Source organism: Macaca fascicularis, chromosome 1 (genome assembly GCF_037993035.2).
Source record: "Macaca fascicularis isolate 582-1 chromosome 1, T2T-MFA8v1.1".
NCBI lineage: Eukaryota > Metazoa > Chordata > Mammalia > Primates > Cercopithecidae > Macaca > Macaca fascicularis.
This window is the reverse complement of record NC_088375.1, coordinates 192,189,853-192,215,493: the sequence shown is the minus strand read 5'-3', so window position 1 is coordinate 192,215,493 and position 25,641 is coordinate 192,189,853. Positions and strand designations below refer to the sequence as shown.

The 25,641-nt window shown below is 44.3% G+C and overlaps 1 protein-coding gene across 8 annotated transcripts; it reads left to right on the top strand.

Moving 5' to 3' along the window:
• The first annotated feature begins 1,928 nt into the window (after window positions 1–1,928).
• Window positions 1,929–24,845, top strand: PPIH (peptidylprolyl isomerase H). Of its 8 annotated transcripts, none has more exons than XM_065533896.2 (10): window positions 1,929–2,018; window positions 2,351–2,415; window positions 2,734–2,757; window positions 3,027–3,071; window positions 4,387–4,429; window positions 8,470–8,562; window positions 9,610–9,697; window positions 10,177–10,217; window positions 10,967–11,052; window positions 24,722–24,845. In XM_065533896.2, the coding sequence occupies exons 1-9, from the start codon at window positions 1,953–1,955 to the stop codon at window positions 11,033–11,035; spliced, it is 534 nt and encodes a 177-aa protein (XP_065389968.1). In that variant the 5' UTR covers window positions 1,929–1,952; the 3' UTR covers window positions 11,036–11,052; window positions 24,722–24,845. The 8 variants fall into 8 exon arrangements, with proteins under 8 accessions (XP_065389968.1, XP_005543779.1, XP_005543780.1 ...); XM_005543722.4 differs by lacking the exon at window positions 24,722–24,845 and adding an exon at window positions 19,846–20,019; XM_005543723.5 differs by lacking the exon at window positions 24,722–24,845 and adding an exon at window positions 18,990–20,019.
• The last annotated feature ends 796 nt before the right edge of the window (window positions 24,846–25,641 follow it).

The following is a 25,641-nucleotide window of genomic DNA, read 5'->3' as shown; positions in this document are numbered from 1 at the left end:
CCTGTAGTCCCTGCTATGCAGGAGGCTGAGGCATGAGAATTGCCTGAATCCGAGAGGTGGAGGTTGCAGTGAGCTGAGACCACTCCACTGTACTCCAGCCTTGGCAAAAAGTGAGACTCTGTCTCAAAAAAAAAAATAATAATAATAATAAATAAATAATAACATAAATAAAAAAGTGTGTCAACATACTGTTTTCATAGTCAAGTTACTCAACCTCCTTGAGCCTCAATTTCTTGATTCATAAAATGGGAACAATAATAGTTATCTATCCCACAGGGTTGTGAGGACCAAATGAAACGAAGCATGTAAAGTATTTAGCACTTAGTAACTGCTTAATAAATGCTAGCTATCATCATTTATTTTCACTAGCAGTTTATCAATGTACTATTTTTTTCACAACCTCATCAACATTGGGTATTATCAATTTTAAATATTTATTCTAAAACAGTTGGTATAAAATTATACTGAAGCATGACTGCTGCTGTTCCTTTTCTCCCTCTTCCCCTTTCTTCTTTTTCATTTGGAGGAGACCAAGAGGAGAGGATCAGTAACCAGGAATAAAAATGACCCTTTAAATTGAGACACACTGGATTTTTATATGTAATTCTTGCTTCCTCCGACGACAGAGCTAGAAAAGATGATCAAAGGACCTAGGAAATAATAACTATTATATTAAATGCATGCTGTTATAGCTAATGAGTCTTGCCCAAGTTCCCCTTCTTTCACTAAATTCATTGAATCTATTATATTTACCTACTATGTGCTATTCAGTAGGAGACATTGCAGCTACAGCTGCGAACAGGACTGAGAGAGTCTCTACTTTCATGGAGTTTATATGCTATTAGGGAGGAAGATGTATGTGTGTGTGGCAGGAAATGAGGTGCAGACACATACCATACAAATGTGAAATGGGGGGTGGCATGAAGAAAACAAACCAGTGATCTGAGTGACCAAGGGCTACTTTAGATTAGGTCTAATGTTGCCTCTGAGGAGGTAACATCTGGGGTGAGCCTTGAACTACAAGGAGCATTACTTCCCACACACATAGCCCAACCAAACCCCACCATCACCCCGCCAACCCACATTAAGATCTGGAAGGAATATTTCAGACAGAAGAAACAGCTATTACAAGGCCTTAAAGAAAGGAGGGATCTCAGTGACCTGGAGGAGCAGACAGGTCAGAGCACAGTAACTAAGGGCAAGTGGTACAAGATGAGGTCAGGTAGGTAATAGCCAGATTAATGCACTGGAGGGCTTCCTATGTACAGAATTGGATTTTATTCTAAATATAGGAAGCCAGGAGTTATTTTAAAAATAAATAGGAATCACAAGAGGTATTTTAAAAATAAAAAATAAAAAACTCTAGTTACTCTGTGGGAAACGAATTGGAAATGACCAAACTGGGAGCTTGTGGCAGAACGGAAACCTAATCTATTGTCCTGACTTAGAGGAAGGGACAAATATTTACTTAGCAAGCCTTTACGTGCCAAGCTGTTCTAAACGCTGAGGATGAACAAACCAGAGTTCCTGCCTTCACGGTGTTCACAGACTAGCGGGCAGAAGACAGACACAGCACGTGTGGCGGTGTAGAGGGCTTGGTTCCAAGAGCCGATAAGGAGGACCCTGGCGACTGCCTAGTCCAAAAGCCCTAGCTAGAGCAAGATCAACTTGTACTGCCCTTAGTACAGCCACGTGAGTGGGGTGACCATCGACCTTAACCAAAAAGATGTCAAGGCTTTCCTCCTCCTCACTCCCGCGTCCCCCGTCTCAGGGAGAGTCTCCCAGCTAGACCCCAGCAGCCTCAGCACACACGGCACGGGGCGACAGCTTCCGGGGGCGGGGCCCGGTCTCTCTCTGCGTCCACCGCGCCTGCTCCCCGGACGAAACCCGCGGACAGGGCTTTAGGTTCGCCGGAATCCCATGCTCCCGACTTCTGCTTCCGGGTCGGAGCCATGGCGGTGGCAAATTCAAGTCCTGTTAACCCCGTGGTGTTCTTTGATGTCAGCATTGGCGGTCAGGTGAGATCCAGGACGCTACCCACACCTGCGCCGAAGGGAAACTGCTCGGGGCTAGCTAGGCAGGCAGAACTCACTCAGAGAGAGCGGACTCGGGAAGCCAGCCAGAAAGCGAAATTGCACCCGAACCTACCGACCTGCAGGGCGGGGAGAAATGAGGAGAAGTCTCCCCAATCCTAGCGCCCCGCTTCTGGAGGAACTGGGTGGTTAGACCAGAGAGGCGGAGGTGGGTGATACCGAGCGGCAGGGTGGTGGGTCAGCCCATCCTGCCCCCAGCTCCGTGAAGCCCTCATGGTCTTGGACTGGGCCTTCTGACAGTCTCCCGCTGATTGCAGGAAGTTGGCCGCATGAAGATCGAGCTCTTTGCAGACGTTGTGCCTAAGACGGCCGAGAACTTTAGGTAAGGACGTGCTCCAGTTCCGCTGGATTAGCTAAGGCAGAAGTCGGGCTCTAGTCAGCCGCCTGAATAGCCTGTCTACCTCTGTCCGTCCGCTCACTGCTCTTGAGACCTGATTCCTCCGTGCTTTGCTCTGTCTGGTTGCCGTTTGGATTGTTCCCGTGTTAATTTACGTTGTTAGTCTGTACGTCTCCGTGTTTGGACGTCTGGCTGGCGGATTGGTGGACTTGCTGGCTCCATTGTTTATTCTTTCCCGTCTTTAGAGGCGGTCACGACTGTGATGTCATAGTGATTGAATTGTTCACTTTTTGTCCCTTTCAGGCAGTTCTGCACCGGAGAATTCAGGTCAGTTTCAGATGTGTTTGACTTCTTTGCCTGCTCCAGAAGGGTGTTCTGGGGCTGCGGTGAGGGTATCGGTGAACCAGCTGCTGGCCTTGAATGATTGCTGGTGACAGTGATAGAAGGTAATGCCCCAAGGGTCTGTCCCTAGTTTATTTGCCTTCTTTATGTCTGTCAACCATCTTTAGGAGAGTCCTTTTGGCTCCAGTGCATGGTAAACTGGAAAGGCCTTGTGCTACCTGCTATCACTCCAAGTCTCTTTCTTTTTGTTATAGAAAAGATGGGGTTCCAATAGGATACAAAGGAAGCACCTTCCACAGGTAAGGCTTTTGGCAAGCCATCCTAGAGTCTTTCAGAAATATTTCCTGGGGGATTAGGCTCTTTAGAGGAAAATAAAACCAGAGGTAATTCTTACATTTCTTGAGAAGAAATGTTTTTGTGGACTCAATAACTGAAGATTTATTAAATATTCTAACTCTACTTATACTCTCCCACTTCTTATGTCTTTAAAACAGAAACTACTCATCTTTACAATATCCTGTCTTTTTCATGCACTTGTTTGTGCAAATGCAGATTTTTAAAGAAGTACACTTGTAATCCTAAAGTGCATATAATATATCCTGCTGGTTGCTATTTATAACTAATTCCTAAAATGATCATATATGATTGTCCAAGGATAATCATATTTCCTGGGGAGTGGAGTATGGCAACACTTAGTCTCATTTCAATATAGAATCTTTCTCATGGCCTCACTGTGGTTAGTAACAATGTTAGCACATAATTATATCACAGCTTTAGAACTGTGGGTCTCTAATCCCCAGTAAGACTCCTGTGAAGTGGTATGTGTGATCTGCATTCTACAGAGGAGGAAACTGAGGATAACAAAGGTTAAGGACCCTCCCTAGGGGTAATAGCTAACAATTGTTAAGCCCTTACATGTGTAGCAGTACCTTTCACATAAATTCTCTGTAGTTCTTTCCCCCAAATTTACATCAAATCCTTGATCTGCCTTTTGCTTTGGCAAGTAATGTGGTCATTCTTCCTGCAGGCTTTCAGCCCCTTCTTCTTGTTACTGTTCAGGTACCAGATCATGCACTTGATCAACTCTAACATGCCCTAATTTATAACTAAAATCCTTTTTTATGGTTAATTATCCTTTCAGCTTAATCATTCCAGGAAAAGAATAATCTTCTTTTTTTGTTGTTTTGGTTTTTGGTTTTTGGTTTTTTTTTGAGACAGAGTCCCGCTCTGTCACCCAGGCTAGAGTGCAGTGGCATGATCTTGGCTCACTGCAACCTCCGCCTTCTGGGTTCAAGCAATTCTTTTGCCTCAGCCTCCCAAGTAGCCGGGAATACAGGCATGTGCCACCACGACTGGCTAATTTTTGTATTTTTAGTAGAGATGGGGTTTTGCCATGTTGGCCAGGCTGGTCTCAAACTCCTGGCCTCATGTGATCTGCCTGCCTCGGCCTCCCAAACTGCTGGGATTACAGGCGTGAGTCACCGCACCCAGCTAAGAATGGTGATTTTATAATAGCCAAAGTTATAGTGTATTTTGAAATCAATGTTAATCTAATACAATAATAACAAAGTCTCCATAAAATCTTCTCTCAGTATTCTTTGCTCTCTGTTTCAGGGTCATAAAGGATTTCATGATTCAGGGTGGAGATTTTGTTAATGTAAGTACTATTCCTTTTCTATCAAAGACCTGTAGTTTTAGTTTTTATTATTGTTGCAATTGCTGTTTTTACTACAGAGACCCAGTCTTAAGGCTTGAGAACAATAGCCAGGTTTGATGGGGGTGTTGGAGAGAATGGTGATGGGGAAGTTCTTGAAAGTGGCTAGGTACAACTGACTGTAGATAACAGACTTTAGCACTTTGATTGAGGCATTAACTTCCATGGTCCAAATCTCAGCCTTTTTGAGCCAGAAATTGGACTTTTTAAGAATACCCTGTAGATGATCTATGATAGGTTCACACTAATTAGTCATATGAAACTTAGTCAGAAATCAGCTGTGGTTTGTTTTTGTTTTTGTTTTTTTCTGAATGGAGGTAAATCTCCTTCTAGTGGACTAAATGCCTGTCTCATTTTCTCTTTTACTTCTGGTGTCACAGTGCCTGGAAAGCTGAGTTTTTCATAAGAAGTTGATTTGTGGGCAAGGAATCAGAGCGAGATAGGTAGATAGTTCTGGAGGAATTTTGCGCTATGCACTGGGAGGGCCCAGTGAAATAGTTCTTTTTTGCTAACCATAACTTTCTTGTAAGTAGACTGTTTTTTTCCCCCAAATGAAGCCTCCCTCCCCACCCCAACCTTGGAGGGTGTGGGATAAACTACAGTTTTTCTTTCTTAAACCTGCTTTCGTCCTTACCCACCCACTTCTGTGCATGGTCTTTCTTTACTCTTATTAATATCATTTGGTTAGTTGTGTTGCTATTTTCTTGGATCTGGGAGACATTTGTTCTTTTTTATATGTTTATTTAGTCCGGCTCTCATGAGTTTTTAAGACCTCTTTCCTTTCCTATGCAATATAGGGTTGCAGAGTGGCAGGTTTTAGGCCGATTTATGCTTTTACCTATGTTTTGTTTCGTCTGCATGGTGTTGTATAACTGTGAAATGGCACAAAAAAATCCTAGTTTTGTTTTCTCTTTAAAAAATGGAAAGTGGAAGTATGCTGGGCCTGCATTTCTCACAGTGGCAGTGACAGTGACAATTGCTTGGAATAAAGGAACTGGTCCCTCTGGACATGGCATATCTTTGCCATTTCACCAGTCTCCACAACTGTTTCCCTTATTTAGGTTGCCTGCTCCTGTAGGCATCTGTTTGCAACCCCTGGAAACAAATAATAGTAGTGGGGTTTGTTAGCTGGTAAGAAGGGCGGAGAAGCTATCCTCTCTGCCTTCTTTCCTTTCTTTTCCCCTAGGCTCCCCTGTTGCCCAAGGAGAGGAATAGCTTTTTACTAGTCTTTGCCCCAGGCACATCTGATCACTTGTTGATAACTCTGGGGTTAGACAATAGTTGCTCATTCTGAAGGGTGAGTTAAAAGCAATTGGTGGCAGGGCTCACATCTGTAATCCCAGTACTTTGGGATGCTGGAAGGATTGCTTGATCCCAGGAGTTTGAGACCAGCCTGGCAACATAGTAAGACCCTGTCTCTACAAAAATAAAAAAAGTTATTTTTATTTTCTTATTTTTGGTGGTGTGCGCCTGTAGTCCCAGGTACTTGGGAGGCTGAGGTAGGAGGATCCCTTGAGCCCAGGAGGTCAATTCAAGGCTTCAGTGAGCCATGTTCATGCCACTGCACTCCAGCCTGGAGGACAGAGTGAGACCTTGTCTAAAGGAAAAAAAAAAAAAAAGCTTGCTTAGAACCTTCCTTGGGGAGGGCAAAATGGAATGAGCAAGCGCCAGAAAAATCAGAATTTGAGACCTTCCAAAGTTGGACCAAGAATATTTGTTTTGTTCATTTATTTTTGGTTTTAATAGTATTTATTATTTTGTTTGTGAAAGAAAAGTGCAAAGAAGAAAATAAATCACCAGATGAATCACCCTCAATCTCACCTCACAATATACTATTGGCATTTTGGTTTACAGTTGTCAGCCTTACCTTAGTATGTATATGTGTGTTTATATAATTTTTAACAGACTTAAAATAATCTGTATGTTTTACTTTTTTTGTACTTCATAATTGTCCATACTTTCCCTTGTCATTATGTCTTCTAAAACATACTTTCTAATAGCCACCTAATATTTCATTATGAATGACAAGTTATTTGATCAATTCACTATAGTTGGAAGATTAGTTGCTTTCTATTGTTTGCTCCAAATTATTAATTTTGTAATTTTGCCTATTGTTTCTGGAGAACTATAGATAATGTGATTACGGAGAATGGTAGTAACTGATGTGTCCCTGAGGTTCACTGGGAAATTGGAGATGAACTTGTTTTCTCTCTTCCTTCTGTATTAATAAGTATGTGGAGTTAGTTAATGACATAATAGCTTATTTGATTATTTATATAGTGCTGTATTGTTTGCAAAGTGCTTTTTACAGACACTATCTAATTGAATCTTCATGATAACTGTAAAGAGTAGGTAATTTCCCCCTCACTTGATAGATGAGGAAATTGAGGCTCACAGATAGGAAGTGACTTTCCCAGCTCTAAGTGATAGATCAGGAACCCAAATCCAGGTCTTTTTTTTTTTTTTTTTTTTTTTGAGATGGAGTCTCGCTCTGTCGCCCAGGCTGGAGTGCAGTGGTTCAATCTTGGCTCACTGTAACCTCCACCTCCCGGGTGGGTTTGAGTGATTCTCGTGCCTCCGCCTCCCGAGTAGCTGGGATTACAGGCGCCACCACCGCACATGACTAATTTTCGTATTTTTAATAGAGATGGGGTCTCACCATGTTGGCCAGGCTGCTCTCAAACTCCTGACCTCAGGTTGTCCACCCATCTCAGCCTCCCAAAGTGATGGGATTACAGGTGTGAGCCACCGCGCCAGGCCAGGCCTTTCTAATATACAGACTTGATTTTATTTGCTAATATTTAGCCAAATAAAGGTTTGAATTTGGACAGTTTTTCTGTATTCTCTGGCTTATCTTAATGATAGTCCTTGTCCCAAAAAGGGACCCTTGATTCTACACCAGGTCAGTGTTTTCCCTTTCTCCCATGCACCCTTTCTCTTCACTCACTGTTGATTCTACACCAGGTCAGTGTTTTCCCTTTCTCCCATGCACTCTTTCTCTACTAACTGGCGAGGAGAGCTTGATCTTTTTGGCAGTCCTCAATATTGCCTTTAAAACTCAGGGATTCTATTTAAGGCACTGCAAATATGGCCTTGGTCAAATTGTGTTATTACCCAGACTTTAGTTTCCTCACACGAAAAATGGGGAAGGTGATAATGCTTATTCCTCAAGGTTGCTGGAAGAGCAAAGAGATAATGCAAATAAAGCTAGTTTAAGCAGAAATTGGAAGTTTATAATAAAGGGAGTGTTTCATGGAACTAAAGGAAGAAATAGAACTAGGAACTAGAACCATAGAGAACCAAGGCAGTTCTTTATCTCTGTTTCTCTAGTGCTTGCTACACATCTGTGTTGTGTTCTCTTTCTGTTCTCTAGCCCACCTTGCAAATGGTAGTCACATCCAGCTTCCAGGTTTACATGATTCAAATTTAGCCTCAAAGACAGCATCTATCCCACCTCCAGATTCCCGGAGAAGGAACTCTAGTTGGCCCAGTGTGAGTTAGGCATCCTCCCCTGGATCAATCAACTATGATCAGGAGGGTGGTATCATGTTGTACATACAGACTGCCAAGAGCTCACCCACCCTCTTAGAGAGTTTGGAGGAATGGGTGGTAGTCACTTAAGTGGGTACTTTTATATGACTGCAGGCATGACAGTCTTCGGGAATGGCAACGATTGAGTATGTGATCACCTTGTTGCTATTCCCTACTTTGTCTGCATCTTAATTGATCTTTCTAGGGGCCCAGCTGTGACCTGTTTTATCCAGTCTATAAAATGCTCCAGCCAGTTTTTGTGGGCTGTAGGTACCTTGTATAAGGCTTGCTCTGATGGCAGGGTGGGGTCAAATAGGTGCAGCTTCCAAGATGACCAACAAGAGTAAGAGTAGACTTTAAGGATGTCAGGCTTTAGGTGCGACAGTGTTCTTCCTCTGGTTTCCAGGGACCCAACACTCCAAGTCACTAATATTTCCCTTCTGTCTGCTCAGGGAGATGGTACTGGAGTTGCCAGTATTTACCGGGGGCCATTTGCCGATGAAAATTTTAAACTTAGACACTCAGCCCCAGGCCTGCTTTCCATGGTAAGTGAGGTCCAATCAAGGTTTTGCGTTACAGCCAGCTGGTTTCTGGGCCCCTCTTGAGGCCCAATGCTGTGTTTTGGCATGATGAAAGCAAATGCTTTCTTTCTCTTGCTTGCCCCAGGACTCACCTTTACCACCTCTTTTCTCAGTCTGGTTTGATTGAGAAAACCGGTAGGTACATGGTGGATTACAGGTGTGAGCCTGTATCACGTCTGTAATCCTAGCACTTTGGGAGGCTGAGGCGGGTGGATAACCCGAGGTCAGGAGTTCGAGACCAGCCTGGCCAACATGGTGAAACCCATCTCTACTAAAAATACAAAAAATTAGCCAGGTGTGGTGGTGGGTGCCTGTAATCCCAGCTACTTGGGAGGCTGAGGTAGGAGAATCGCTTGAACCCAAGAAGGGGAGATTGCAGTGAGCCAAGATCGTGCCACTGCACTCCAGCCTGGGCAACAAGAGCGAAACTCCGTCTTAAAAAAAAGAAAAGAAAGAAAAGAAAACCAGTAGGTAAGACCCTCTAGCAGGCTAGCAGGCTGGGGAACTAAAATATGAACCAGGGTTTGTGTCTAGGCATTCAGCCCTACTGCTCAGAATGTAAAAAGCTGTGCTTTCAAGACATATTCATAGCTGGGCCTGGTGGCTCACACCTGTAATCCCAGCACTTTGGGAGGCCAAGGCAAGAGGATTGCTTGAGGTTGAGGTCAGGAGTTTGAAACCAGTATGGGTAACATAGTGAAACTTAAGTCTCTACTAAAAAAAGAAAAAAAAAATTAGCCAGGTATAGTGACACACACCTGGAGTCCCACCTACTAGGGAGGCTGAGGTGGGAGGATTGCTTGAGCCCAGGAATTTGAGTCTGCAGTGAGCCATATCCTGTTCATCTCTGGATCCTTGGATCCTAGCTTAGGCCCTGGCTCATAATAGGTGCTAAGTTAGATTTACTGAAAAAAACATGGAGGGATTAGGGTTACAAGCTCTTTTGGGAATCTTACCCATCAGGTAACATGGCCAAGGAAACTTACTGCAGGTATATTTGGTTTCCATCAGGCAAATAGTGGTCCGAGTACAAATGGCTGTCAGTTCTTTATCACCTGCTCTAAGTGCGATTGGCTGGATGGGAAGCATGTGGTGTTTGGTAAGTCCTACTCATGTCCCATGGTCCAGGCCCCATTCACCGCGGATGGAACCTCCAGAGGAGTTAGTTCTCAGACTCTTACCAAGAATGCTCAACTTGGATAACTGCTTAGGTGGTAACAGAGAAAACAGAAATGGTGGGGAGGTGGGGAACATGTTTGGCTAGAGAACTAGAGGGAAGGACAAAAGGGCCATTTGATATAGTATGGAACCACTCAGGGGAAAAACCCAGTAGCTAGCACCAAAGAAATGCCATACAGGCAGCATGATATGGTGAGACTTTGCAGTCACTCAGATATAAGTGTGAGCCCTAACTCTACTTATTACCTATGACCTTGAGCAAGTCATTTCACCTCTACTGCATCTTAATTTCCTAAAGTTAGTAACAGAATCTAATGACATAATAGCTAAGAATGGGCTTTGGAAGCTGGAAAACGCTATGTAAACAAGAATAAAGTCCAGCTCACACTCTTCCTACAGGAAAAATCATCGATGGACTTCTAGTGATGAGAAAGATTGAGGTAAGTACTGCTTTGATTTTTCTCTTTCTCTCCCATTCTGGTCTGGTACTGTCTGACTAGCGTCCAGGAGCTAGAGAAGGGGGAATGAGCTCCAGTTTGTTAGGCCCAGTCTTCATTGCTTCAGGAAAAGGGAGGAGAGACCACCTAAGTTAGCCTGTCTGGTCAGCACTGAGGTTTGGCCCCTGACGACCCTGTTGCCTACTTGATAAAATTCTACTCCTCAGCATTGCATTCAAGGTCCTTCATGATTAGTCCCTGTCTACTTCTCCACGGCCCCTTCTCCTGCCACTGCCTCTTTCATGTTCCAGTCACATCAGGCTACTAGCTCTTCCCTAAATCTGCCATACACATCTCTGCCCCTTGCTCTTTCCTGCTCCTGAGCCTTTGTTCACACTGTTTCCTGTAGCTGGAATGCTCTTCTTTCCTTCCCTCCTGGTGGAATCCCATTCATCCTTCTAGGCACAGTTCAAATAATCCTCTTTTGTGAATCCTTCCCTGACCTCTTTAAGCAGCAATTTAGTTACCCGTCTACCCCTTATCCAACTCTCTCATAACTTTTTGTTATATTATCATAGGTTTGATGTTTTCTAAGTGTTTTGCATTTTCTCTTTGATACCTGTCTGCCAGGACATGGACAGTTTCTGAGTGCTGAGTCCTTAGCACAGGGGCTGGCAGGCATCAGTAAAAGTTTGATAAGGGAATGAGGAAGTGCCTGAGTGGATGAATGTCCATTGTGCTTTTTTTCCTAGAATGTTCCCACAGGCCCCAACAATAAGCCCAAGCTGCCTGTGGTGATCTCACAGTGTGGGGAGATGTAGTCCAAAGACTGAATCAGGTAAGTGTGTCTTTCTGCTATTAGGTTAGGAGTCAGACCTCAAAGAAGACAGCATGGTCTAGTGGAAAGATCTTTAGTCTTGAAGACATGAGATTGAGCCCAGTTCCTCTGTGTGTGACCTTGGAGTGGTCACTTTCCTTCTCTGAGCATGTGTCCTCATCTGTCAAATGGAAATACTGTAATACCTATCTCTCAGAGTCACTGTAAAAATCAAAAGAGAAAGGGTTGTAGGAGCACTGTACTTTTCTATCACTTTGTAATGTACAAAGTATCAATCTGAAAACTACTCAGGCAGTTTGTAACAGCACTTTCAGACTACAGTTCCATTCAGTAGTCCCCCTAGAAAGACCTGGCTCCAGGCCTGAGTAACTCTCTGCTGGGACCAGGCCAAGCAGCCAGGAGACACGCCTGTCATGCACCTCATCAGAACTGATACTGCAATTCCAGGCCTTGACTTCGTATTTGCCGGCCTCACAGGTGAATGCCTTGCATCTTCCAGCCTACATGGACTCATTTCTTACCCGTATTTGCCACTGCCTGCTCTGCGCTGGGCAGCATGCTCGCTGCAGAGAGCGGGGCAAAGAATTGAAAGGTGTCTCCTTTCAGGAGCTCATGGGAAGTAAGACATTCTCAGAGGTCATCACTAGTAATATGAGTGACACTGCCAAGTGTGAGAAGAGTACAAGGGGGAAATCCGAGGTGAGGGATAGTAATGTTTTTCTTTTTTTTAATTTCAAACCTGCAAAAAAGTTAGAAGAATACCTTGACCACCCATATATCTTCACTTAGATTCACCAGTGATTAACATTCTTGTTTTATTTCTTTGCCTTGACATTGGTTTTTTTCTTTCCCTTCTTGCCTCCTCATCCATTTCCATTGCCTCTCCTCCTCCCTCCTGCTCCTCTTCCCTCCCTCCATCCTTCCCTTCCTATTTTTCATCCTTCCTTCCCATCTTCCTTCCTTTACCCTTTCTTCTTTTCTTTCCCATTTGAAAGTTGCAGACTTCTTGACACTTTACCCCTAAGTATTTCGGCGAGGAACTCCTAAAAATAAGAATATCCTATGTAACCACAATATTATCTAACATATAGTACATTTTCAAACCTCCCCAGTTGTCCCAAAAGTAACTTTTGTAGCTTAAAAAAAGGTGATCCAATCAAGCTTCCCATATTTCATTTCATTTGGTTTACACAAGTAACATATTACACTCTCCTTGTGAAAACTTTCACACCAAACAGATAAAGTGAAAGCCCCTCTTGACAACACCCACCCCCAATTCCACTCCTCTTTCCAGAGATCACTTCCTTATCAGTTTGATGTGTGTCCATCAGGGCCTTTGCCTTGCCCATCTAATTTTGGGAGGTTTTCTTTTTCCCAAATGAAATCATACTATATTTTAAATGTTCTAGGAAATTATGTCTTGAAAACTTTTCCTTCTTAGTTCATGTAAAACCACCTTGTATTAAAAAATGAAAACAGCCCAGCACGGTGGCTCACTCCTGTAATCCCAGCACTTTGGGAGGCCAAGGAGGGCAGATAGCTCGAGCTCAGGAGTTCGAGACCAGCCTGGGCAACTTGGTGAGATCCTGTCTTTCCAAAAAAAAAAATTAGCCAGGTGTGGTGGTGCAAGCCTGTAGTCCTAGCTACTCAGGAGGCTGAGGTGGGAGGATTACTTGAGCCCAGGAGTTTGAGGCTGCAGTCAGCTATGATGGCGCACCACTGTACTCCAGCCTGGGTGACAGAGTGAGACGCCATCTCAAAAAACAAAAGAAAGAAAAAGAAAAACCAAAACTGCAGTGCAGCCTGAGCATCCCTAATCTGAAATCCCAAATGCTCCAAAATATGAAACTTTTTGAGCACTAATATGACATTAGAAGTGGAAAATTCCACACCTGACCTCATGTGATGGATCATAGTCAAAAATTTGTTTCATGCACAAAAGTATTTAAAATATTGTACAAGATTACCTTATATAATAGCTATAAGTAGCTAGGACTACAGATGCGTGCCACCATGCCCAGCTAATTTTTATATTTCTTGGTAGAGATGGGGATTTCACCATGTTGGCCAGGCTGGTCCAGAACTCCTGACCTCAAGTGATCTGCCCACCTTGGCTTCCTAAGGTGCTATGATTACAGGCGTGAACCACTGCCCCCAGCTGAGCATTAGTTCTTAATTTTATATGTTGTAATTGTTTTCTTCAGAATATATTTTAAGAAAAAAATTAGTATGATGTTGCTTAAGTTTGGTGATATTCTTTGTTAAAGAGAAGTTCTAAATTTTGATGAAGTCCAAATTATCAGTCTTTCACTGCTTTTTGGTTTTGTCTGATTTAAGACGGTCTTTACTACCTCAGATCACAATGTTTTCTGTGTTTTTTCTAGTATTTATTTTTATATGGTGGAACTAAGATCATTTTTCTAGTATTTTTATAGTCTTATTTGTATATTTATAAAATCATCTTATAATTAATTTTTCTGTATAGTGTTAAGATAGGACTTTTTCTTCTTTTTTTTTCCAAATGGAGATCCAGTCAAATACTTGACCATTTTAATGACTCTACAACACACCTTTATCTGTGACCAACTCTGTTCAGAATATCTGGCACTTCAGTAAAAATTTATTACACGAGTTAAGTAGAGAGGGAGAATGTCAGGCATTTTAGGCGGGGAACTGGTGTGAGCAAATGCTGAGGCTGGAATGCACAAGTGTGTGCTGAAAGCTGCATGTGGACCTCTCTTGTTCAGCCAGATGATCCCTTCTCAGGCTCACTTGACACCCTGAGCTTTCCTTTCTGCCAATACTGGGTGCCCCTTGGGCCCAGCCTGCTCTCCCTCTTCAATGGCTGCTGGCCATTCCCTCCCTCTTCTGCTCATTTCTTTGCTATAACTAAAGTTGAGTTCATAGGTCCTTTCTTTCCAAAGACTGACCACTGATCACTACCAGAGGACAGACGATAACAAAAAGAATAAAGTTTAGAAATTCTTTATGTTGGGGCCTCTTTTCTGTATCTGTCTGAGTCTTTTACATAGAGTTACTGGAAGTCCTTGTTGTGGTTTTATTTCTGAGGGTGGGGATCATCAACCCTTCCCCCATCCCCCACTGTTAGCAAAAGTTATATGAACTTTTGCCTTTAAGAAAGCCCTTCTTCTCAGTCTGCAACCCAAGCAGAATGCATTCCTCAGGTGGCCGTTGTACATTCCACAGGCCCTCTAGACCAGGACTGTCCATAGGCTGTGATGATGGAAAGGTTCTAGATCTGGGAGGTCCAGTATGGTTGCTACCAGCCCCATGTGACAACGGAGCACTTGAAATGTGGCTGGTGCAACTGAGGGACTACACCATTAACTTTTTATTTTTTTATTTTTTATTTTTATTTATTTATTTTTGTTTTTTTGAGATGGAGTCTCGCTCTGTCGCCCAGGCTAGAGTGCAATGGCACCATCCTGGCTCACTGCAACCTCTACCTCCCAGGTTCAAGCAATTCTCCTGCCTCAGTCTCCTGAGTAGCTGGGATTACAGGTGCACACTGCCATGCCCGGCTATTTTTTGTATTTTTAGTAAAGATGGGGTTTCACCCTGTTAGCCATGCTGGTCTTGAACTCCTGAGCTCAGGTAATCCGCCCATCTTGGCCTCCCAGCCTATTTTTTTTTTTTATTGACAGAACTAGGCTGTAATTTATTAAATTTAAATTAGGCTGGATGTGGTGGCTCACACCTATAATCCCAGCACTTTGGAAGGCCGAGGCGGATGGATTGCTTGAGGCCAGGAGTTTGAGACCAGCCTCACCGACATGGTAAAACCTCTGTCTACTAAAAATACAAAAATTAGCCGGGCATGGTGACGCACGCCTGTAGCCCCAGCTACTCCAGAGGCGAAGGTACGAGAATCTCTTGAACCCGAGAGGCAGAGGTTGCAGTAAGCCAAGATTGTGCAACTGCACTCTAGCCTGGGCAACAGAGCAAGACCCTGTCTCAAAAATAAATAAGAAAAAATAATAATAAATGTAAAGAGTCAATTGTGGCTAGTGGCTACTGTACTGGACAGTGAGCTCTTTTAAACGTAAGCCTCTCAGTCTACTCGCCCTGGCTTGCTCAGAACTGAATCTCATAGCTAATACTTAAGGATACTATAATTAAAGCAGTTATCCTTCATTGAATTCTTCCTGTGCCAGATAATGAGCTAAGAACTTTACTTGAATTATCGCATTTCACTTTACCAAAAATCCCTATCATAGGTTTTAAAGTGTTAGGAAATCTGGGGGCAGTCTAATGTAAAGGGGTTCCACAGATGGGTGCCCCATTTTGGGTTTCTGAATAATGTGATTTGGGAAAAATTAATGAAAGAGGAGATGAATTTCCCAGGGAGCAGGGGTCTGGAGGGAAGGGAAGTGGTATTTTTAAGCCCTATTGGGCAGTACTTCTTATACTTTAATGTGCATATGGATCTCCAGGAGATTTGTTATAAAACAGTGGTTCTGATTCAGTGGGTTTGGATAGGAACTGAGATTTTGCATTTCTAATCAGCTCTCAGGTGATGCTGATGCAGACTTTGAGAGGCAAGGCAATGGGGAATAAGAGTCTATCTTTTAATTGAGAACTTGCCATATTCCAAAGAAAAAGACGAAGAGGAAGTAATCTCTTGGTGGCACTAGTCCAGCAGGAATCCATGGCATTCACATCAAGGTATCACTTAATCCTGCATTTGAGGCCTTGTGCCCAGGCACTGGGCATATGCAGTGAAACAGCTAGGAAGGAGATAGAAGACAGGTCACTTGATCACTTCTACCTCCCTATGGAGCACTTCTTTCCAGAACCTTTGTGTTTTGCCTTCCTAGGTTCTGACTTTGGTTTTAGTGAAAATGAAGTTTTGTGTAAAACTTTTTTTTTGTTTTTTTAAGACAGAACCTCACTCTGTCGACCAGGCTGGAGTGCAGTGACACAGTCTCGGCTCACTGCAACCTCTGCCTCCCAGGTTCAAACGATTCTCATGCCTCAGCCTTCTGAATAGCTGGGATCACAGGCATGCACCACCATGCCTGGCTAATTTTTTTTGTGTTTTAGTAGAGACAGTGTTTCACCATGTTAGCCAGGTTCGTCTCAAACTCCTGACCTCATGTGATCTGCCTGCCTTTGACTTCCCAAAGTGCTGGGATTACAGGCATGAGCCACCATGCCTGGTCTGTACAACTTTAGGTACAGAAACCTTGGTTTTATCTCAGTGAGTTCTGGGAGATTTTTTTTTTTTTTCTTTTAGACAGGGTCTTACTCTGTCACCTAGGCTGGAGTGCAGTGGCACAGTCACAGCTCACTGCAGCCTCGACCTCCCTGGCTCAAGTGATCCTCCCACCTCAGCCTCCTTAGTAGCTTGGATTATAGGCATGCACCACTACACCCAGCTAACTTTTTAGAGATGGGGTCTCACCATGTTGTCCAGGCTGGTCTCAAACTCCTGGCCTCAAGCGATCTTCCCTCCTCAGCCTCCGAAAATGTTGGAATTACAGGCATGAACCACCGTGCCCAGCCCTTGGAAAACTTTTTATAATGAATTTGGATATGTGTAGCATAAATGAACCTCTACCCTCAGGATTCCCCTACTGTAGTCGGAATGGGTTCTTTGCTACTTACATATACATGGGAGAGGGTGGCACCTCTCTTTTGAAAGCCTGAGTTCTGGCAACTCTGCTAGTCTGATACGCTACCCCCCTTCCCTGTGATCCTCAAACCTGGTACCAGTACCAAGTGGTGGAGAGCGTTCATTAATTCATTGTTGCCTAGATTCTCCAACAGATAATAATCATTTTGGGGCACTTGTTAAACCTACGAATTCCCAGATCCCTTCCCTGGAGTGTTTGATGTGGCTTTGGGGTGGGACTCAGGATGTTATGTTTGTACCAAGTATCTCACGTGCTTCTTAATAGAGAAGTGTGGGAAACACTACTTTAGTTAGTGCTGGGATGACTGTCTTTTAATATTTGGATCTTAGGGGAAAATATAGAATTAGCACAATACATAATTTTACAGTTATTACAGCTTACAGTAAGGCAATATTGAAGTTCGAATAGTGATTAGCTTAAAAAGTGAATTGCACCTGTGGATGATAGATACTGTAACAGTTGTGAAGGTGCTATCTGAATGACTAAGGTTTAGAAACACCGTCTTTCATTCTGGAATTACCTGTAGATGCGAGATTCCCGGGGGGAAGATGAGGGAAGATGTGTTGGTAGCAGTTGGGCTCTATTCATTGCACAACTAAGCGCTGATGAATTAAGATAGGTCCCATGCTGCATACGAAGCTACAGATTTGAAAAGTCCAGTTCCTTCCTTCAAGGAACTCAGTCTCGGGAGAACTGACAATTGCAGTACAATAAAGCCCTGTATTGGAGGTTTTAGATCCATGCCCGGATCTTCCCGGAGTGGTTGGGTAGACTACAGAAGAGATGATGCTCCAGTTTAGTAAAGAAGGAATATAACTTGTCAGGTGGCTAAAACTGGGCAGGGCATTCCAGGCAGAGGGAACAGCCTATGCAAAGTCACAAAGGCAGCAAACAGCAGGAAATGTAGAGGAAGCTGCAAATAATTCAATATGACTGAAGCAGGAAAATATGAAAAGCAAACGGTAAGAAGGTTGGAGAGAGGCCAGGGCCAGTAGTGAAAGCTAGTGCCAAGCTTAGCAGTTCGTATGTTATTCTGAGGGCAGGGGCTGACTTTCAGGCATGAAGTAATTTTTCCCCTCTGGGGAAGGAGTCCATTGTGTTCCTGAGATTCTCAAAAGGGGCACTGACCCTCCAAAAAAGAATCAGACCAATATGAACCACTGAAGGATTTTCAGCAGAATATTGTAGTTGAATTTTCATGTTCAGAAGATGATTCTGGCAGCATTGTGGAGGATAGGCTGGAGGCCAGTGAGGAGTCCACTGCCGTAGTAGTCCAGGCAAGAGAAAAGAGATTTTACATGAAAATATGGGTCTGGGGAGCACTGGAGATTTGGCAGCAAATGTTTATGTGCCTGCTGAGCATGTGACACTGTTTGTTCCCTGTCCTGAAACGCAGAAGCTCTGCCAGCTGAAAAGGCCAGGGGAGGGGAGAATGTCTGGCTCCAGTCCATTCCAGTCCAGTACAAAAGCAAAGCTTCTTGCATTGCAGCCAAGTCTTACACACATAGAGTTTCCATTCTCTTCAATGGAATACTATACAGCCTTAATAAAAACAAAGAGGTAGATTTGGATGTGTTGGCAAGATTTCTAAGGTAAGTTAAGTGACAGTCAAGATGTAGTAATTTATGTAAGCATGTTACTGTTTATTTTAAATGATTTTCAGGAATCTCTGCAGTGATATAAAGCAGACTGTTGATAATATTTCTGCAGAGTAGAGATAGCAAAGAGACTTTTCAGTTGCCTTATTTAAGCTTGAATTTTCTACCTCGAACATGTGTCTTGTAATAGAAATACATACTGTTTATATGTAGTTTTAACTAATCCTAAATCCTCCCAGCACCTCCCAGGAGCCTGCCCACAGCTGTGGCTAACATCAGTTGTGAATCCGTCGCTGATCCCTCCACCTCCTCTTCCAGGTCTAAGCCCAGACAGTGGTTCCCACCTGGGTGCTCCCGCAGCACTTGGTTCATCTCTCCACTGTGGCATTTAACACACTGTATCACAAATGTGTCGGTCTGTTTTTCCCTGGACTGAGATCATGCTGACTAACATAGTGCTTGGTCTGACAGAGCTTAGGTCTTGGCACACCATGCAGCTTACAAAGTACATTTATGCATTTTCATACATTTTGCTTGAGGGCCCACAATTAAACTTCAGTCTGTGCCTACAGTACGATTGATGCCAGCACTCATTGTCCACTGGAGCAAGGTGTGGCATGTCTGAGGAATGGCAGGAGGAGGGGGACAATAGTATCTGAGTGTACTTACCCTGTTCTCTTAGTATAGCTTGCTCGACTTCAAGGCTATAAACCGAGAATGTGGACTGCCCTTTCTCTTACCTCTGGGACCGAAACCTGCAAGGAAGAAGGATTACTTTTTGTTCTGGACCTCCACAGAGAGCCATCAGAGTCTGACAAAAAGAACAAAGACTTTGGAGCCAAGTAGACCAGGAAGCCCCACCACTGTCTAATTCTGTGACTTTAGTCAAGCCGTGAAACCCCTTGGGACCGTACTCCTTTGCATAATTAGATAATATATAATGCATGGAGTTGTGAAGGGCAAATAAATGAGACAGTATGCTTGACCATAAATGTTAGTTGCTTTCTTCCTGGTTCTTTTGTAATTTACTGCCCAACTTTGCTCTGGGGACCCAAAGGTCTGACCTATGGTGAGACTCTGACCTGTTCTACCCTTTTGGGAAAAGAGGATTGGGAGTGCAGAGAATAGCTGGGAGTGGCCGGGCACGGTGGCTCATGCCTGTAATCCCAGCACTTTGGGAAGCCAAGGCAGGCAGATCACAAGGTCGAGAGTTCAAGACCAGCTTGGTCAATATGGTGAGACCCCCGTCTCTACTAAAAATACAAAAATTGGCTGGGTGTGTGGGTGTGGTGGCGTGTGCCTGTAGTCCCAGCTACTCAGGAGGCTGAGGTAGAATTGCTTGAACCTGGGAGGCAGAGGTTGCAGTGAGCTGAGATCGTGCCACTGCACTCCAGTCTGAGCAACAGAACAGGACTCTGTCTCAAAAAAAAAAAAAGGAACAGCTGGGAGCATTGTCTCATATGGGATGTCCCCTTCCAGTTGCTCTGAGGTGCTTACCTCCCCATCCCACATTGACCTCCATGTCTCTGCCATTGTAGGCCTTCCCTTCTTCTTGGTGGTGGTCTTGAGTAAGATAATCTGGAGTGGCCCTCGTGTTTGCTTCCCTGCCTGCTGCTGCCCCATTTGATCAAGAGACCATGGAAGTGTCAGAGATTCAGAATCCAAGATTGTCTTTAAGTTTTCAACTGTAAATAAAATTTTTTTGTATTTTTTTTTTCTTTTGGTTTTGTTTGTGTGTTGTTTTTAAATAGTTGTAATAGCCCTGTCTCCTCACACCTCAGCTTCAGCTAGGAGGACTGGCACTCCTCAGAGGCCAGCATGGACCAGGGCCAAGCTTTTGCTGTGTATAGTTGATGCCTCTGAATTGCAGGCAGTCGTAGCAAACCTAACTCTCGTAGGTTAAAGCTGATGGACAAAGAAGGCACAGCCCTAGGACTTTACAGCTCTACTTATTCCAAGGATGTTCCCAGCAGGATCAATTTGGTTAGTTCTGGATGGAGCCCGTGGGGAAAGGGTCACTAACTTGACCTATCTACTTACCTCAGAGCATCCTTGAAAGAGTCAAATAAGAGAGTGGATATGAAGGTAATTTGTAGGAAACAGCAACAATACCTTAGAAAATGTTAGTTTTGGGACCAGGTGCCATGGCTCACACCTGTAATCCCAGCACTTTGGGAGGCCAAGGTGGGTGGATCACTTGAGGCCAGGAGTTCAAGACCAGCCTGGCCAAGATGGTGAAACCCCATCCCTACTAAAAATAAAAAAATTATCTGGGCTTGGGGCACGTACCTGTAATCCCAGCTACTCTGGTGGCTGAGGCACAAGAATCGCTTGAACCGAGGAGGCGGAGGTTGCAGTGAGCCGAGATCACATCACTGCACTTCAGCCTAGGTGACAGAGTGAGACTGTCTCAAAAAAAGAAAATGTTAGTTTTGAAAGGAAACAGCTCAACATATAAAGATCCCACTGAGCCGGGTGCTGTAGCTCCTGTCTATAATCCCAACTACTCAGAAGCCTGAGGTGGGAGGATCACTTCCGTGCGCAGAAGTTCAAGACCTGCCTGGGCAACATACCAAGACCCCGTCTCTACAAAACAAACAAAAATTAGCTGAGTGTGGTGGCACATACCTGTAGTCCTAACTGCTCAGGAGGCTGAGGCAGGAGGATCCTTGAGGCTAGGAGTTGGACGTTGCAGTGAGCTATGATCGTGCCACTGCACTCCAGCCTGGGTGACAGAGTGAGACTCCATCTATTTTGAAGAGGCAAAGAAGAAAGTTCCCTGATGTTTCTTTCATGAGGCACTTTCTGTTTGCTCTCATTCTTTCTCGCTTGCTTCTGTCTTGTGGATGGGGATGCCTCTTAACTACTGGCAGCAAGATACTGCAGGAGCAAAGGTAGCAAACAGCTGAATTCTATGACAATAGAACTTGGTTAAAAGTGTTGTTTCAGTGTGTCAGATGACAAGGGAGATGGTGATAAGGGCCCTACAGTATAGACACTTGCAACTCTCTAGCCAAGGAAACATACTTCAGAGGACATTGTAGAGAAAGGACTCATCTAGTAGAGGAGAAATTTTTAAGTAACTATATAGGGTGGGATTGTAAAGAGATGGGAAGGAGGATGAACAGCTGTGATCCAGAGCTCACATTCTTGTGATGGGCTGTTCAGCTACACTCTGTTACATTTGGCACCTACATTCTATGCCAGTCTCTGTCCTAGGCCCTGGAGCTGAGTAAGTTGTGGCTCATACTTGTGATAGGAGACAGGGACAGTTTCAATGCAAGGTGGTATTAGAATGTGAGCCCGTATGAGGGCAGGGCATGACATTTGGTCTTTTTTTTTTTTTTTTGAGACAGAATCTCACTCTGTCGCTCAGGCTGGAGTGCAGTGGCACGATCTTGGCTCACTGCAACTTCTGCTTCCCGGGTTCAAGCAATTCTCCTGCCTCAGCCTACCAAGTAGCTGGGACTACAGGCACATGCCACCACACCCGGCTAATTTTTTGTATTTTTAGTAGAGATGGGATTTCACTGTGTTAGCCAGGATGGTCTCGATATCCTGACCTCATGATCCACCCGCCTCGGCCTCCCAAAGTGTTGGGATTACAGGCGTGAGCCACCGTGCCCAGCCGATCTTTTTCTTGTTTTGCTTTGTGTTTTTGAGACGGAGTCTCGCTCTGTTGCCCAGGCTAGAGTGCAGTGGCGCAATCTCAGCTCACTGCTAGCTCCGCCTCCCGGGTTCACGCCATTCTCCTGCCTCAGCCTCCCGAGTGGCTGGGACTACAGGCGCCCACCACCTCGCCCGGCTAGTTTTTTGTATTTTTAGTAGAGACAGGGTTTCACCGTGTTAGCCAGGATGGTCTCAATTTCCTGATCTCATGATCTGCCCGCCTTGGCCTCCCAAAGTGCTGGGATTACAGGCGTGAGCCACCACGCCCGGCCTGTTTTGTTTTTAACTGCTGTGTCCCCAGTACCTGGAAGTGAACTTCTGGAATCTAATAGATGCTGAATAAATATTTGTTGCATGAATGATAGTGGTATGAGAGGAAGAGGGGAAAAAAAGGGGAAAAAGGCTTCTTGGAAGAAGTGACGTTTGAGGTAAGTAGTGACAGGCTTTAATTTGCCAGATCAACAAGGTGGCAGGTGCTTTCTAGGAAGAGGGAACTATGTTCTTAGGCCACAGTCTGTTAGAGATGGGGGACAAGGTAAAAGTTATTTTGCAGAGATTCTTGGGATGAATCCCTTGCCCATCACATCACTTAAAGGCAGGCCCTGGAGTTGTCTGTACCGTGGTCACCACGGATACCTGGGTGGTGTGAGCTCCCAGGATAGCAGGGAGACCAGCAAAGCTCTGGAGTGGCGCTCTCCTACTTTGGAACAGGAAATGAAATTTGTCATGAATTGTTGATGCTTGTAGAGAGGTCGCTACAAGAAAATTATTTTTTGAGACATAGTTTCACTCCGTCACCCAGGCTGGAGTGCAGTGGCACAATCCCAGCTCACTGCAACCTCCACCTCCCGGGTTCAAGCGATTCTCCCTCCTCAAACTCCTGAGTAGCTGGGATTACAGGCACATGCCACCATGCCCAGATCATTTTTGTATTTTTAGCAGAGATGGAGTTTTGCCATGTTGGCCAGGCTGGTCTCAAACTCCTGACTTCAAGTGATCCACCTGCCTCAGCCTCCCAAAGTGCTGAGGCATGAGCCACCATGCCTAGCTGCAAACTACTTTCTGAAACAGCTCATCCTCAGGCTCACTGAGCCCGAAGAGAGCTGAATGAAGTAACTGGATGAGTAAGTAATGATACTTTTTAAAGTAACATTGAAAAGACAGATGTTACACAATTTGTATTTTTGCCTGAGAAGCCATCCCTTCAAAGCAGTTCCATAGTGAGATTGTTCATTTATTCGTAGAGGTGCTGCTGCAATATTTTCTAAGTGTCTTTGTAACTGGAGAAAAGCTCTCAAGCCTATAGGGCATGCTTTTAAATGTCCTCAGTGTTGGCAAAACTGCCTTTTGAGGCAATATTTTAACATTCAAAAGTCATCTGGAGCTGGAACACATGAACAGAGGCTGTGGAATCCACCCACTCTCCGTACACATTGCTGCTGAAAGTCTCTTTCACCTGGATTACTGGCACAGCTGCGCAGATTACCTTTCTGTTGCCAGTACCTTTTTCAATTCATTTTCTACACCATGTCGCTCATTTAACAAATATTTTAAGGTATTATGTGTCAGGAACTAAGATGCCCAAGGAAGTCACAGTCTGGTGGGGAACATTTAATTAGAGCAATACAGTATGTTAGGATGGGAGAGATTCTTAACCTAGGAGCATCTGAGCGAAGACCTAGAGGATGAATTAAGCAGGCAAAGAGGAAGGAGGAAAGGAAGGGTGTTATATGCAGAATTTTATGTGATACTCCAAAGGAAACAGTGGCTAAAGGACTCCACTAGATGAGTCCTTTCTCTACAGTGCCCTCTGAAGCGTGTTTACTTGGCTAGAGAGTTGCAAGTGTCTATTCTGTAGGGCCTTGTAATATTTCACCATCTCCCTTGTCATCTGATACACTGAAGCAACACTTTTAACCAAGTTCTATTGTCACAGAATTCAGCTGTTTGCTACCTCTGCTCCTGCAGTATCCTGCAGCCAGTAGTTACAAGCACCTGGAAGGTTGGACAGGGAATACAAGAGAAGACTCTAAGACTTAGAAATCATAGAGTCCAGTAAACCACATTCAGGAATCTGGACTACCCTAAGGGTAATGGTAGTCACTGGAAGATTTTAAGTAAGACAGTGTCATGATCAGATAGATGTTCTCAAAAGAACTTTCTGGCTGTTGTGGTGAGGAATATTAGAGTAAGACAGAGGTAGAGAGGTGTGGTTAGTAGCCAACAGCACTGCTCTATACTAGGGATCAGCCAACTACACTCCGTTTTTCTGTGGCTCATGAGCTAAGAATACGAATCGTTTTTAAAATGTTTAAATAGTTGAAAATATGTAAAGATTCGTGTCATGTAAAAATTAGGGCTGTTTTCAAGCTCCAAACCTGAGTAGTAAGTCAGAACCATATTGTCGGCCAAGCTTGTATTATTATTTGGTTCTCACAGAAAAAGTTCCTACCCCTTGCTCTAAGCAATTGGCGATGATGGCCTACAGTAGTGGCAGTAGGAATGAAGACTCTGAATTGACATTTAGAGAGTTTAGGACTGACTCAAGAAGGCCTTTAGGAGGTGGAACTGACAGGCCTAGACGGCATTGGTAGGGGTAAGGGATACTGCACTAGCCTCCTAACTGCTTTCTCTACTTCCATTCCTTGCCCCTCTGCAACCCATTCTCCACTCCGCAGCCATTTTTAAAAAGATGCCCCTCCCTACTTACGACTCTAAAATTGCTTTTCTCACTCTTCCCCTCAGGATATATTTCCAATTCAATACACCTAAGTGACTCTGCCCACCTCTGCAACCCAATGTCACATTCGAGTCTTATTGAACTACTTGACTGCATTTCCCGAGATCCCACCCCTTCTCGCCTGTACCCTGTGCGCAGAAAGTCAGCCCTCCACCTTCTCCCTGCTTCTACTCCCAAAATACTTCGTGCTTCTGCAGCTCTGGAGTATTTACCGTGTTGGCTGTTTAAATTTCTGCCTCCATCAGAAGGCAGAAACTGACTCGCGAACTATTCCATCCCCAGCCGATAGTAGACGCTTAAAAAAGAACGAAAGAAGGTGGGTGGAGGACTTCAGTAACATCAGGTGGCAGCCTCAATTTTATCGTTTGTGAAACGTGGATAGTAATTCCTCTATCACATGGCTGTTGTACGAATTAAATGAAAAAAAACATAGGACGCTAGCTTGTTCAATAAATGTGAGTTGAATTAAATCTGATTTGTGGCCAGTAGAAAAACACGTTAACACTTGAAAAGGAAGACACATTTTTAAAAATATATGCCTGGTAAAACGGATCAGAAGGCAGGTCCCCACGGAGCACACCCTCGCCCTAAACATGCTGAGCCCGGGCTGCCAGAGCCTGCGTGGTCCCTCCAAGGTGACTGCTCCGACAAAAGCGTACGCTCTTCAAACGCATACGTTTAAGGCAATTCCAGAAACCCTCGGCTGTGCCGCGAGTACACGGCCATTAAAGAAAAGACGACTCTATGCCCGCCGTAATGTTCTCAGATCACAGGGACCGTATTTGGTGCAGGGAGGGAGGGAAGCCTTTTCTTCACGGGGAGCTAAGGCGTCGTCGAGCCCCCTTCCAATCCCGGGTCCGGCCGGGTAATCCCTGCCCAGCGTTCGGGCGTGCCTTTTTTTCAGCCGAGACACAACCCTGAACGT

What these genes read in the sequence shown, in the direction of transcription:
- PPIH (XM_065533896.2), top strand. Translation starts at nt 1,953, where the DNA reads ATGGCGGTGGCAAATTCAAGTCCTGTTAACCCCGTGGTGTTCTTTGAT. An exon ending in ATGTCAGCATTGGCGGTCAG is followed by an intron (nt 2,019 to 2,350) that starts GTGAGATCCAGG and finishes CGCTGATTGCAG; the next exon opens with GAAGTTGGCCGCATGAAGAT. An exon ending in AAAGGAAGCACCTTCCACAG is followed by an intron (nt 3,072 to 4,386) that starts GTAAGGCTTTTG and finishes TCTCTGTTTCAG; the next exon opens with GGTCATAAAGGATTTCATGA.